Source organism: Penicillium diatomitis (assembly GCF_028827545.1).
Source record: "Penicillium diatomitis strain IBT 30728 chromosome Unknown utg000001l_segment0_segment0, whole genome shotgun sequence".
In the NCBI taxonomy this organism is placed as follows: domain Eukaryota; kingdom Fungi; phylum Ascomycota; class Eurotiomycetes; order Eurotiales; family Aspergillaceae; genus Penicillium; species Penicillium diatomitis.
In genome coordinates, this window is record NW_026623173.1 from 2,658,047 (window position 1) to 2,671,689 (window position 13,643).

At 48.3% G+C, this 13,643-nt stretch overlaps 5 protein-coding genes across 5 annotated transcripts; 3 read left to right on the forward strand and 2 right to left on the reverse strand.

The window, feature by feature from the left end:
- Positions 1 to 2,130: 2,130 nt before the first annotated feature.
- Positions 2,131 to 3,254, forward strand: N7539_000728 (oxidoreductase2OG-Fe(II) oxygenase family; the record flags this gene model as incomplete). Its single annotated transcript, XM_056930332.1, has 2 exons — positions 2,131 to 2,426; positions 2,495 to 3,254. 2 exons carry the CDS (start codon positions 2,131 to 2,133, stop codon positions 3,252 to 3,254), a joined length of 1,056 nt encoding a protein of 351 aa, XP_056794625.1.
- A 1,285-nt stretch (positions 3,255 to 4,539) lies between these two features.
- N7539_000729 (uncharacterized protein) lies at positions 4,540 to 5,311 on the forward strand (the record flags this gene model as incomplete). Its single annotated transcript, XM_056930333.1, has 4 exons — positions 4,540 to 4,544; positions 4,615 to 4,796; positions 4,862 to 5,012; positions 5,080 to 5,311. 4 exons carry the CDS (start codon positions 4,540 to 4,542, stop codon positions 5,309 to 5,311), a joined length of 570 nt encoding a protein of 189 aa, XP_056794626.1.
- Positions 5,312 to 6,365: 1,054 nt separating this feature from the next.
- N7539_000730 (putative nuclear pore complex subunit Nup133) lies at positions 6,366 to 10,519 on the reverse strand (the record flags this gene model as incomplete). The annotated part of the gene is made up of 4 exons (XM_056930334.1): positions 6,366 to 6,649; positions 6,719 to 10,012; positions 10,084 to 10,153; positions 10,217 to 10,519. 4 exons carry the CDS (start codon positions 10,517 to 10,519, stop codon positions 6,366 to 6,368), a joined length of 3,951 nt encoding a protein of 1,316 aa, XP_056794627.1.
- A 926-nt stretch (positions 10,520 to 11,445) lies between these two features.
- On the forward strand, positions 11,446 to 12,718 carry N7539_000731 (ACP S-malonyltransferase; the record flags this gene model as incomplete). Its single annotated transcript, XM_056930335.1, has 2 exons — positions 11,446 to 11,596; positions 11,670 to 12,718. The coding sequence occupies 2 exons, from the start codon at positions 11,446 to 11,448 to the stop codon at positions 12,716 to 12,718; spliced, it is 1,200 nt and encodes a 399-aa protein (XP_056794628.1).
- Positions 12,719 to 12,976: 258 nt separating this feature from the next.
- N7539_000732 (uncharacterized protein) lies at positions 12,977 to 13,633 on the reverse strand (the record flags this gene model as incomplete). The annotated part of the gene is made up of 3 exons (XM_056930336.1): positions 12,977 to 13,171; positions 13,240 to 13,533; positions 13,589 to 13,633. 3 exons carry the CDS (start codon positions 13,631 to 13,633, stop codon positions 12,977 to 12,979), a joined length of 534 nt encoding a protein of 177 aa, XP_056794629.1.
- Positions 13,634 to 13,643: the final 10 nt, after the last annotated feature.

The following is a 13,643-nucleotide window of genomic DNA, read 5'->3' on the forward strand; positions in this document are numbered from 1 at the left end:
GAGTCTAATCCTATCCTTTTTTTATATAGGCTAATACTATTATCTAATTTTTATAATAATTAGCTTCGCTAGTTAATTCCCTTTATCTAAGTTCTACTATTCTTATAAATATAGCGCCGATTAGTGGAGATTCGGGTTAGAAATTATAAGAATTATAGGAGTTCTAACTCGGATATAGCTCTTTCGATAGAGGAGCGTAAGTACGAAGAATTTCGTAGCGCGTCTCTTTACGAGAGATTCCCGACTACGAGGGCGCGGTCGAATCTAGTAGGGGAGGATATAATCCCGGGCCTATAGCTACCTTATATACCCTAGCCCTTCCCTTTCGCGATAACTAGAGCTAGATAAGCTATAACCTTACTATAATAGTTATACCTATAGCTATACTTAGAAGAACTATATCTCATCTATCCTCTGGATCTTACTTAGATTTCCTCTGCAGAAGAAATTAGTATTAGAAGGGAGATACCGGTAACTACGTAGTACTACGTAGTACTACGTAGTACTACGTAGTACTATATATACTATCTTAAAACTTAGGATATTACTATAGCTTCTTCTTCTTCTTCTTCTTCTTCTTCTTCTTCTTCTTCTTCTTCTTCTTCTTCTTCTTCTTCTTCTTCTTCTTCTTCTTTCTCCTCTCTAGCTCTTAAGATTCTCGATACCACGTAGTCGAGTTGAATAAATAGTTTATAAATCCTTCTAAACTTTTTCTTAAACTGGCGTATAACATTACCTAAGTCCTCCGCAGAAGAAATCTAAGTCCGTAACACCTAAGTCCTTAATGACTACTCTAGTATCGTAAAACTCTTACCGATATTATAAAAGGGATAATAAATAGCTAATAACCAGAGACCTTCTAATTAAAATCCTATTAGATAATCGCCTTCTACTAGCTTATCTAAATCTTTAAGACGATACTAGTTCTCCGATATTTCGATCCTAGATTCCTAACTAGTAAATCCGATTTAAGATAGATATCTTCTAGTAGGGTATAGCTAGGATCCTATTATAGCCTAATAATAAGGGAATCTAGTATCTAGTCATATTTTAGTCTTATAAGTTCTCTGATACCGAAACTCACTATACTACTAGAGATTAGGAGCTCTTCGCTATTATATACTCCTTTAAGATATAGTAATACTATCTAGAGGGGTTCTATTACTGAATCGAGGTCTTCTCTAATTATAATAATCTATATTTCTTTACATAGTCTCTTCCCTGACGATCAAGTCCAGCTGCGTTGCCAGAGTACTTACCTTAAAACACGCGCTCGAGTCTTGAGTCTTGACTAGCCGCTTACGGATTACCCTAGTCATAACCAGTTAACGTATGGAAATATTTAGATATTAAAACCTGTCCTTTAGTAAACTACGCTTTACTTACATATATTTTGATTGACCTTACTTGTAGATTCTTTATACTATGTGATGGGATGCAGCTACTGTAGGGGCAGCAGTATTGATGTGTGGGAGGGATGAGGAGTGAGATTGCTACTGGGGAGAGATTCTATCTAGGCTATGGACTGCGGTGAGTCGGCGGTATCACATGCCATACAAACACTACGATACTACCAACGAGGGCGACGGCATTTTTTGGCTGGCGGCACTATCGCGGAATAAGCGTCAAGACCATATACACGTTGATACACACGTGATCCCTCTCGGGTTTAGCTCTCAGAAGACCTCCAGGTAGCCCTCTCTTAGAAGAATCCATCTTTTTTGCCTCACGTCATCCAACAAATGAGTGATTTTTCTGCAGACTAATTTATTTAGTATCAGGCCTCCAGCCCAGGGTAAGCGGACTCATTACCCGGCCTATTGGTGCCGCAGCGTCACAGCAGGTCGCGGCCACATGTACAATGCAGGCGTGTGTTCCACTAGTAGCTCAAAGCAAACAATGAACTTGTCCAGAAGATCGGCACTCACAGTTGTCGAATGTCCCCTGTGATGCATGAGGAAAAATCACGTTAGATGTTACCGCAAGCCATATGGCGTCACTGGGGCGCCTGATATTGAGGGAAATTGAGGGTCTGTGCTGTCAAGCAGCCTGTCTTCATTTCACCCTATAATCCCACCCAACACCCGAAAAATTCGCAATCATCAAATTCGAGTAATCCATGGAGTTGACATGCCGACTGAAAAATGTTTCGATCAAGCCCCGCCGTTCCCCGAAGACGTGCCGAAGTTAAGTATTCCTAGCATCTCTCTACTGAATCTCCAAAATGGCGACTCCGAAACCACAAAAGAAATGTATGAAGCATGCCAGGTTGATGGATTCTTCATTTTGGACCTCAGTGAGTCCCATGAGGGCGAAATCCTGCTTCAGAATGCAGAGCAGATGTTTGAGCTGGCCGGTGAAGTCTTTGCGCTGGGCTCCGAGATTTTAGAAACCTTTGCCTATCAGCCACCGCACGATCTTACTGGGTAGGTGCTCGACACTTATAGCCCCATCTTGGCTATCTAATCCGGCTGACTTGCTTGTATTGTCTCAGCTACAAATCCACTGGGAAATTAAAAACTGACGATGGAAAGTTGGATTTAATCGAGATGTACAATATCAATCAGGATGATATGGTCGGCAATAGTCCTCCGCGAAGAAATCCGGACCCTATCCAACGTCACCGGGAGAATATCAAAGAATTCATTCATCTCTGCCATTCAGTTGTCACGATAATTCAACACCGCCTGGAGGAGCAGCTAGGTCTTGAACCTGACCAACTTAGCTCTCTCAATTCTTTGCATGATCAATCAGATACATCCGTACGGCTTTTACGAACCCAGACGCAAACAGTGACGAAGGAGAACTTAATTGCATTGGGAGGCCACACAGACATCGGGACGATTACTCTCCTCTTCAATGTCGTTGGTGGCCTCCAAGTCTTGCCCGCCAACAAGGAAAACTTGCCCGCAAACTGGCGATACATTCGTCCACAACCCAACTGTGCCATCGTCAATATTGGCGATACAACAGTGGAGTGGACAGGTGGAGTTCTTCGCAGCTCCTTGCACCGGGTCATCAAACCACCGGGTGAACAGGCCCATGCCGTCCGCCAAAGTGTCGCGTATCTCGTCAGGCCATGCCAAAGCGCTTCTATGTCCAGATTGGTGGGAGGAATCGTACCTTCGCTCCAGTATGGGGAACGAGATGAGACAAGATCAGTCAAAGAGTGGGCAGCATGGAGGTCTAGACAGGTGATATCAGGCGAGCTAAAGCCTCAATCCAGAGGAGGAATACTGCGACGCCCTGTCTGAGATTACTTGGGGTTTGAACGACTGGCAACTTTCAACAACATGCCGAGTCAATTCACCTTTTTTTTTTTTTGTGCCAGACCATGTATCTTAGCCATTTGTTAAATTCTACCTTGCTATAGGAAGCAATCATAAAGTCCAAATAGAATTATTCCGCTAGCTATGAGCCATTGATTAGGTTGCAGATTATGGCTAATATAATTGGCAATATGGGACTCTCAGAACGTACGTAGATTTCTAGGTACGTTTTGTAGTCAACAACCTCGATCCCTTGGCCGAAAAGAAAATGACATCAACAAAGGGACTATTGGAGAGAAAACCGATGTTCTCTTCAAGTCAGCGGGGTTTTGACGTTACGAACATGCGGAGAGACAACCACTGAAGACCTTTGGAACGTAATTCATCATGACAGGGGTATTTTTGATGCAAGTTCGCCAGCAAAATATCGAAGAACATGACTGGGATGGATGAGCCAGATTGAAAGGTTTTCTCTTATCGACTTTGCTATTTCTTCTTTTGCCAACTTGAACTGGTAAGATTAAATTCAAAGACCCCGTCATAGCTTGCTTTAGACCCTCGTAGATCGAAGCCGAATCGAATGAACATGGTCGAACCTATCCTGTAGTGACTTTACTGAAGCAAGTATCACCTCTGGCTTGATATGCCAAAGTGTTCGATTCCCGAGATCGATCCCATTCTGAAAACAAAGAAAAGGGAGTATTAAGAGAGGCAATGAAGATGATATCGAGCTTCGAACGGATAAAGATAGCGAAATTGATGGAAGGCGTGATCCAAAGGGGAGCTGCTTGATTAAATACTATCATATGATTTGGATTGAGCATACTAAGCCAGTCAATTCTACACGTGGCCATGAATATGCGCTATTGTTCAGATCGCTCTTCTACAGTAACCTGAGTGCTCGACCATGTATCACATAAGCGATCACTTATGCTATTTATTGTGCCTGAAGTAGATACATACATTACGGTGCACGGCAATCATTTCATCATGAAAAAATGGGAACATATCTAGCAGGTTGAGAAATAAATACATATACAATAGGTACCAGTGTGCGATATGGACCATACATAACCTATATGTTTTGTCTATTCGAGCGGAACATGTTCTGAATCGACGGAATAAGGTTACTCGGCGGGGCCACCCTAGTGCCGGGTATTCCAATTGACCAATTGTAGCCTGCACGTTTGGAAGTGGAGTACTTCTGAGTACAGTCAGTATCAGGCATTTCTCAAGCAAAAAAAAGTACTGTGCCTGTGCCGCCGTACCAATGAGGTTAGTCACAATCCTGCAAAGCGGAGATCCAGCCTACTAAACGGCAACCCCCGCATTTCGACTGAGGAAGGTATGAGGTCACGAGTCACGAGTCACGCGCAAGAGAGGACCCCATCGAACAATTCAGAATCATCAAACTCCTGTCCTGTTATGCTATTCAATCTTCATCCTCAATCTCCGCCGTCGCCTTCCAGAAATTCCCTCTCTACCTTCCATCCCCAAAAATTCTTCAACTGTCTCTGAGTATCATCAGTAAGTCATAAGCCATGACTATCTCCCAATGACACCGAAGATACTGACATGATTGATCATCTTAGTGACACGCTCTCACAAGGTGACTGACCGCGAGTACCCCGCTGAGGGTGAGATGCCTGCACGTGAAAATCTTCCACGTTACTTCGCCAAATCTGGCCCTACCGACGCAGACCCTCGTAAGACCAAGAAAGATGGCGGTGGCAAAGGCAACTGGTGAGATTGGTCGACTCTCCTCGTTGGTGGAACGCTGTTAACATCGCCCGACGATTGCTTGATGTAGGGGTCGTTCCGGAGAAGAGGTCCACGATTACGGATACACTATGAACAATGCCCGTCGTCGCAGCAACAGCAGCATTCAAGGGCTAGCGGATTTCCGTACCAAATTCGAGACCATCGAGCCCGAGCCTGTCTTTGAGGAGAAGCTTCACGGACCAGGCGATGTTCGCGTCGCAGATGAGAATGCCGTGACTAAAGTCGAGAGCACAAGCAGTAGCGCCGAAAGCGAGAACTAGTTCCGTCTCGAATACTTTGATCCGCGCATCCATGGATGGTGCCCTTCGTCGTTGATCCTGACCCCACTGTATTTCTCAGGCGTTCTTCGGGTCGCCATTTCGTGCACTTGGCTCTGAGTATCGAGTGTGTTTCGATTTTGATCAAATCACTCATGTTTAATCAAACAAGAACAGGGATGGGCTCTCATCTATCTATTCTGAGTAAAGCGTAGAAAAACTAGACCTCGTTACTTACCTACACTCGCCTTTGTTGATAAAGCAGGCGACAACTACTCTTGTTGCTTTACGGCCGGAGCTATAAGAACTGAGAGATGCTCGCGTCTCTCTACAACACGGTGTGAGGACACTCACAACATCAGAAAACTCAGTCCTGCTGCATGACTTGGAAATTGCCTATCCGGGGTCGCTTATGGCGGCCAACAAGTGCACCCGGGTCCTATCGTACCTGATACAATCAGATAGCAGGCTTAGAGGCCTAGGTACTGCAGGTAGAGTTCGTTCTTTTAATATAGCTGCAGTCTCCAGGGGCATGTGAGTCCAGCTTTAGAGGACTCTAAGTGATGTTGAGGGGCTTTGGGGATCGTCTTTGGAAACGGTCTTTTGGGATGGTCTTTTCACATCAGAGTTCTGATTATCCTTTTCTTACCATCATTCCAAAGAGTTTCCCAATGAGCTTGGAAATATTGGACTCTCTTGAAATCCGGCCTACCACAAATCTTTGAAGAATTTCGCACGTTCCCCGGGGTGCACTTTTCAGCCGCCGCAGGTCGGTGGTAGGCCAAGCGTAAGTGGGACTCGGATTCAGATGTATTTCTTGCGTGTGTGTGAGAACTCTCAGCATGGTTCATTAAAAAATTCCCAATGAATTTGATTTCATAGTCTTGAGATAAAGCTTCATAATGCAAGTAGCCGCTGCCTAATCCCTGTTGTAAATATCCCTGTTGTAAAATACATATGATGGTTGTTCACCTTACCAAAATGCGAAAAATTGGTTGGGTCCTCGCGAGCGCAACGCCCAGTTACTTGAGCCTTGTCCTTGGTATCCGACGACGGACTAAACTGTCTCTGCATCCACAGTCTCACCAGGCTTAGTTTTGTCCGATACGACCTTGGTCTTGACGACATCCAAGAGATGCTGGAACCAGAAATCAAGCTTGCCGTGCTCAATGTATCGGCGACAAAGCTCGTCTTCCCGTTTCAAGTCAGCGGCCACCCGGGCCTGCTGCTCAGGACGGAACCGCGATACGAGAATGTCAGATTCTGTATCTGCCATTAATGCCTCAAGGGGAGCGAGGGGAGTAACAAGTGGCCGAGGACTGGGTCCGCCTGTGGCGTTCGCTTTTGATGAAATTCAAGTGTCAGCGTCAGAAGCAAAATCAGCACATACACATGAATCGAGGGACTTACCATCCAAGCACCTGACAAGGGTCTGAGAAAGAGCAGTATCACAGGCGAAATCGTCTGACGACCCATTCAAGCCTTCGGCAGCTTTACCCCTTACTTCCCAATCATCCTTCAACATACAACGTCGCCAGATAAGTTTACGCACAGCTGACACATAGGATGGATCACGCTGCGCATAGCGGCTTTGGTCGAGGGTCCGAAGCGCGAGGAAAAATTCTCGGCCCCCCAGATCGATTTCCATTTCTTCTTCCTGGTGCAGTGGGCCCAACAGTGTCAAAAGATCGATCAGTCGGTCTGGTCCAAGGACGCGTCGGTCAAACAGCGTAAGCAGGGCATCGTCCATAACTTTGTAAAGAGCGGGGCGGTCGGTCTCAAGATGGCTGCCGAAGTAGCCCAGAGCAAGGTCTGCCGCGGCTCTCCGATCGATCGCATCCTCACAGAAGGATTTGATGTATGTGTGGAGCGAGTCCTGAGTCTCGTCAATCTCATTGGCATCATCCAACCGTTTGATATCCTCCTTGACGGAAGCAGTGGCAGCTTGCGGGCCCTTCTTCTCCGCAGTGGCAAGTTTGCTTAGCTTGGCTATAGACAATTGGACCCGGTGACTCCACAACTCCTCGTCGCCGTTGAGTGTCAAGCTTTCCAAGCAGACTGCAGCAGTCTCGTAATCTTGCTCGCCAGTCACATCGTTGATCCAACTTAATTTGGAGTACGCAGGTGACTTTCGTAGAAATCGGGTGACGGAAGGCTGATATTTGCGCATGGAAAGAAGAGCACCCGGATGACCCATTGAGATCTGTCGCGAGAAGTATGCATCCGCCCAAGGCTCCCCGAACTTGTCGAAATATTGCGAAATTCGATGCGCAACATCTGCTTCGGTGGTGGCGACAGCTGGAGACTCGAGTAATGATTCTGAGCCCGATTGTCCCTTCACCTGATCCTGCAATTCAATGATGAGCTCAACCAAAGCGCCCATGTCACGGAAGCGCTCAGCAAGACTCAAAGCATCCTGCAGGTGACCGATGCCCGCAAGCTTGAAAAGTTGCCATTTCCGTTCCTTAACGTGACTTTGTTCAATCGCCACACTTTCGTCTGTCGCTTTCGAATCCTCCTGGGCATTTAGCCAGCGTGTCCGCTCACGGTGCATCTGACCCAGGGCCCGCAAGTGGCGCGCGCTATTCTCGGCAATTTTCTTCAAGACTTGACCATCGGGTGCGTCCGGACTTGAAGTCTTTTGGCGAATCCAAGCTCGGCAGCTGTCTAACTCCCAATCAAGGAGATGTCCAGCTTCAGCGTATCCCATTGATCGCGACGTCCAGAATTCCGGCAGGGTCTCGTACCCGTCGGCAAGGACACCATCCTCAACAAAGTCGCTCCCCAACCCATACAATGACACGTGCTCGTCTCGATAGCGATAAGCTGTCTCGATGATCGCCAAGAACAATTCACTAGCCTGCAATATTTGTTCGGAGAGCTTCCGCGCTTGCTTGGAGGACGTTCCTTTTCGAGGTTTGATGGCATTCTTGATTCCTGGGATGACGTGCTCCATACGATAGGTATCTTTCAGGAACCAGAGGCGCAGTCCGTCTGCTTCTATGTGTGCACTGCTAGGGAGCGTCTTGAATTTGTCATTCAATGAATCGATGACATGACTGAGGAATCCCTCATCACTTTTGCCTTTGCGTGACTCCTCGAGCTTCCACATGGCTCGCTGCGCGGCAAGTTTCTCTGCTCCCCAAAGAAGTTCCCAGCGCGCAGCACGACTCAACGGATTTCCCTTTCGCAACAGCAGAGCAGCGAGATCCCCGAGTGCCTTGGCTCGCAGTCTGAGATTCTGATCAATTGAAATGGCAGAAGTCGGGATAAAACGAGTCTCTGAATGAAGAAGCTCCCTGCAAATATCCAATGCTGCTTGCTCGATCTCAGAAGCAGAGAAGTTGAGACCGCTGTTGTCAAGCAAATTCAATGGATTCTTTGCCATGGTACCGAAGAAAATAGCTTGTTCTATCTTGTGCTTCGCGGTGACTTGACCCTCATCCGCTTCCAGCGCTGACGGGAATCGGGGCACAACATTTACTCGCACAGCACCGAAATTCCGAACCATCATGATACAAGCTGCAGAGCTTTCATCATCTGTCAGGTTCTCCAAGCCGTGCCCCAGAATTTCATATTCTTTCCCTGTGCGGAAATGAACGACATCCTGGAATGGCAGAGGGATTTGATGGGATTCCAAGAGAAGTTGAGAGCTAGGCGACTCCTCGGTGCTCGTTAAGGAAAGAATGATAAGAGATTGTCCGAGCAGGAGAAAGGCAGTACTCTCTCCCTTCGAAACACGCAACATTGGCTTCAGGTTTCCGTGTGCAGGCGGCAAAGTCGAAATGTCGATGGCATGTGTTGAGAGCACACGAATGTTGGTGTTTGAGAGGTGGACTTGTGCGATCAATAATTTTTTGGCGTCCAAGAGCTCAGGGGTACTGATGACAACATAAAGTCGCCAGGATTCATCAGATTCGTCAGCAAGCTGTTGCTCGGAGAGTGCAAAGTCAAGGACCTTCAATTCTGTGTCTCCTGGCATTGCCACATAATCTTGAGGAATCGCAGCTGTAACCGGTCCCTTGAGATCAAATTTCTTCTTCAGCGCATTGCCATGATTCCAATGGGTGTCCCAAATTTCGACCTCGCCTGTAGAAGTCGCGACTAGCACATCTCGCTGTCCTCTCTGGCGTGAGGCGCCTGCGCGAACTGCAGTTACCTCTTTTCTCCAATAACCGCCACTGAGGACGCTCTTCAGTCCACCAAAGAATCCTGCTGCTGCACCGCCGCCGGATGTGCTCAAGAAGTGGACCAGTACAGAAGGCTTCCCTTGAGGATCTCTCAGTGTGACGTGTGCGACTCGACCGGAAGAGAAAACAACGATGATCCCAGACGGCTCACAGCTCATAATCTCAGTGGCATATTCGCCGGAGAAAAGACCGGGTGTAGATCCTTGCACTCCATTCTGCTTCTGCCTTGAGAGCCCTAACGAGGCTGCACTTGAGACGGTTTCCCAGTAAATCATCTTTCCGGTGGACGGTATGACAACAAGTAGCCCGGGATGACCTCCTGGGGTAGTTGTGATCAGGGCGCCAAGCGGAACGGCACCATGTACATCTCGACATGATTCTGGGATTGAAACAGTGAAAGTTTCCGATGTTGATGGTGTTGAGCTTGCCACAGAATATGGCCAGATAATTGCGTGTGTAGGTGTCAGGGCAAGCGCGTAGCGATGTGTAGGCGAGAAGAAACACTTGATAGGCTCTGTGAATGGTGAATGAGCGATCGGCGCAGCCAGCAGACAGAGCACGGAACACGTGCGAATGATGACCCACCTGAGAGTGATCCCCGAATTTGATCTGGCAGAGCCGGTAGCTGTTCAACGGTATAGTAATCGGTGCTGGACTATGCTCATGGAGTTAGAGACTTAGGCTCGACTTCTCATGGAAGGCTTCATGAGAGACATACCAGCAGCACCGTGCCCCCCTCCTCATTGAGAAGGGGCTCTTCAGCTGGTTTCGCGCCTCGGAAAGGTAGCTGCGATTCGATACCAACCGGGTTCGTAATCATGTCAAGATCGGAGGACGGAGCTAAAATTGAAGGCTCCGCTAGCTCGCGTGATGCGTGGTTCAAGCTTGCGACTTGAGTATCTCCCGATTGGCGCAATACTGAGCGCTGTCGCTTGGCTTTGGGCGCTTTGGCAGAGTCCTCGGAGCTTCTCTGGCGCCTGCGCGTGTTGCGCGATGAGGCTGCTGTTTTGGGGACGAACATTTTTCCTCTGTTGATCGGTGATGGTGCAGAATGGGTTGAACAAAATCGAGAGATGAAGTCTTCTGTACCGATCAGATCCAAATAGTGGTGTGGCCGATGATGTGTCTCTTAGGATGAGACTGGCCGTGAAACAATGAGCGGTGCAAGACGCTAATAATGAGCGATGGTGTTGTAAGCGTCCAGCAAACAACAGCGAACAATAATGCCTGTCCTGCCGCAGAGTGCAACCCTGGGCGGTGAGGCGGCCGAACTGAAGAACGCGACCAACGCGGCATGTGTCACGTGATATTGGAGTATATCAGTTCCATTCATGGTTTACAGGGCATGATTACTCGCGGAGCGAACTGCGGTGGCTACCGTCAAGCCGAAGTTAGATCATTGTCATCGGCATCAATTTGATGCGGGAGAGTGAATCAATCATGTCGCTCAGAAATATAGACTGGGCCAACCGCCAATGCTTTATTGTGCTATGAGCTTTTTATCCGGGTAGTGCTTCAAGAAACTCAGAACAAGAAACATCTCGCTTCTGAGCGAAGTTTCCAGGTATCTTCTGTGATAGATACGTTCTGAATGCGCGAAATGAATTCTTCGAATGCTTTTATTTTCTGGCATCGATGTTCATTGCCCTAGCAAGGAGATAGGAAAGCTAAGAATACTTGACTTTGGGTAGTCCTCAATGGGAGACTGGCGATATCGCCGAATTGCGGAGCCTTACGTGATTGCCCCGCTCTCCCGCCCGCCGCCCACTCGGCCCAGCTATACCGACGACAGCTCTACACGTCTCTGAACGTTTCACGACCGGTTGTTCCTTTTCAATGGAGTGGTGCCTCTCACAGCAACAAGAATTCGTAAAATGCGCGCACGCTACTTGGAATAGACTCTAACGCAGGCCAGAGGTGCCTTTTCTGCAGAGGAATTCAAGGACAATGCTTCGTGCGACAACACTGGGCCGACCCCTTTCAAATGGCCGACGCCAAGCGATATGCATGGCACTGCAGCTGCCGCGGCCTCTGGCTTCGAGAGTTCTCACGCGGAAAAAACATCTGAACGCACTGAACACAGCCCTGTTCTTTCCCGGTAAGTTCAATTGGGTCTACCTGCTGCTTACTTCGTGTCGAATTATTCCAAGTAACGACATGTATCCTTCCAGGACATGGTGTTCAACGAGTGGGTATGGCGAGTCCGTGGATGGACCACTTTCCTCACAAGACAACGCAGATGCTTGATGAGATGGATGCCATTCTTGGCTTCAAGCTTTCCCACACCATCTTGAAAGGACCCAACTCCGAGCTAAACCGAACGGAGAACGCGCAACCAGCTATCATGGCCGTGTCTGTTCTCATACTGCGAATTTTGGAAGAGGAATTTGGGTTCGACACCAGGTCTCGCGTTGATGTGACTCTCGGACATAGTCTAGGCGAGTTTACCGCCTTGGTAGCCGCAGGCTACCTGCAATATGCTGATGCGATCAGACTGGTCCGTCATCGAGCCGAGGTCATGGCTCGATGTACTCAACAAATGGTAGAGCGCTGTGGCGAGAGCTTTGGGATGGTCGCTCTCATCTGTGAGCCTGACCGGATCGAGGATCTGTTGAGAACCGTTCAAGAATTCCTGGGACTGGCGACGTCCCGTTTAGAAGACACCAGTCGCTCGATTCCACCAATATCGCACGTCATGGTGGCTAACATTAATTCACCAAATCAGATCGTCTTGAGTGGCAGTATCCCCAAGATCAAGGCTCTGCTGGTCCAGCTTCGTCAGTTCGGAGGCCACGACCCCCGTGCGGTACGGCTAAATAGCGAGAGTCCATTTCATAGCCCCGTGATGTCTCCGGCTACGGAGTACATGAGAGACACCTTGGAAACGATTCCCGTCACATTTCCTGCTCTGATGCCATGCGTCTCCAATGTCTCTGCGCAACCATTCCAGTCCAAAGAAGACCTGGTCCAGCTGCTGTCCAGGCAGTGTACTGCTACAATTCGCTGGTGGGATAGTGTCCGCTACCTTCATCAAGAGCGGGGCGTTCGACGTTGGATTGGGATCGGGCCTGGGAAAGTCGGCCGAAACCTGGTCGGCAAGGAGGTCGGGAGAGTGGATGTGAAAGGTGGCGGAGTGTGGGCAGTCTGTAATCCCCGGGAAATCGAGGAGATGATGGAAGGGTTGCTGAAGACTGAATCTGAAGCCGGCTCGGAAGAGTGAGCTCTTCTCACCAGCAAGCTGCGCTGACTCATTCCACGATCCTCTTACCTACGAGCCACGTCCCAACACAATGTGACTGAGCGAGGGGTCCGATCCGTCGTGTGTATCAATACGTGTATCTTATTTTGCCCAATATATGTATGTTGCAGCTGTGAGGAGATAGCGATCGGTCATCGCTGTTGATACATGGTGAAAGTGACGAATGCACAAGTCTGGTGCTTCAAATCCCTTTGAATTGTTCTGGGTTCCATCATTGATTTACATAGCAGCGCCCGGGGTCCACGTCTGGCCAATGCGTTGGACATCTGCGATGAACTTGGGATTGGAGATAGGTTGACATGCAGTTGCAGTCGCAGCGCCTGCTGTCGTCCCCGATGCTGGTGCATGTTCGTCTGGTGTATAAAAAGGATTCTGAAGCAGCTGGATGTATGCGCTTTGCAATGCTCGGAAAGCCTATCATGTATCAGTGATTAGCCAAGTGCACTGCCACACCACGAAAGAGAGAGAGGGAGATGTCCCACCGGTTTCAGGTCAGAGTCCCTCAGACCACTGACTGCAGGTCCTGTGGTCTTTCCTGTAGCCATAGCCTCCCGTCCAAAATGATCTACGATAATTAAAAACTTCACACCCGTTGTCGTGAGCCAACCATAGGCGGCTAGACGTTCATCGATTGCATGCAGCAGTCCAAGATCCTGATCGATGGAGGTCTGTTTGCGACGAATTTCAATAATGTCAAGACAAGAGTTGAGCATGAAGGAGAACTCAATCGTCGAGTCCGTATACGGTGGGAAGAGAGAGATGTGAAGGGGGTTGTCCTGTAGATATTCATGTCAGTAATGGCAGTCCACTGGTCATGATGGATCTCCATACCGTCTTTCCAATCACTCCAATGCAGGCTATCCGAGGGCCCGCCATGGTCAACGAG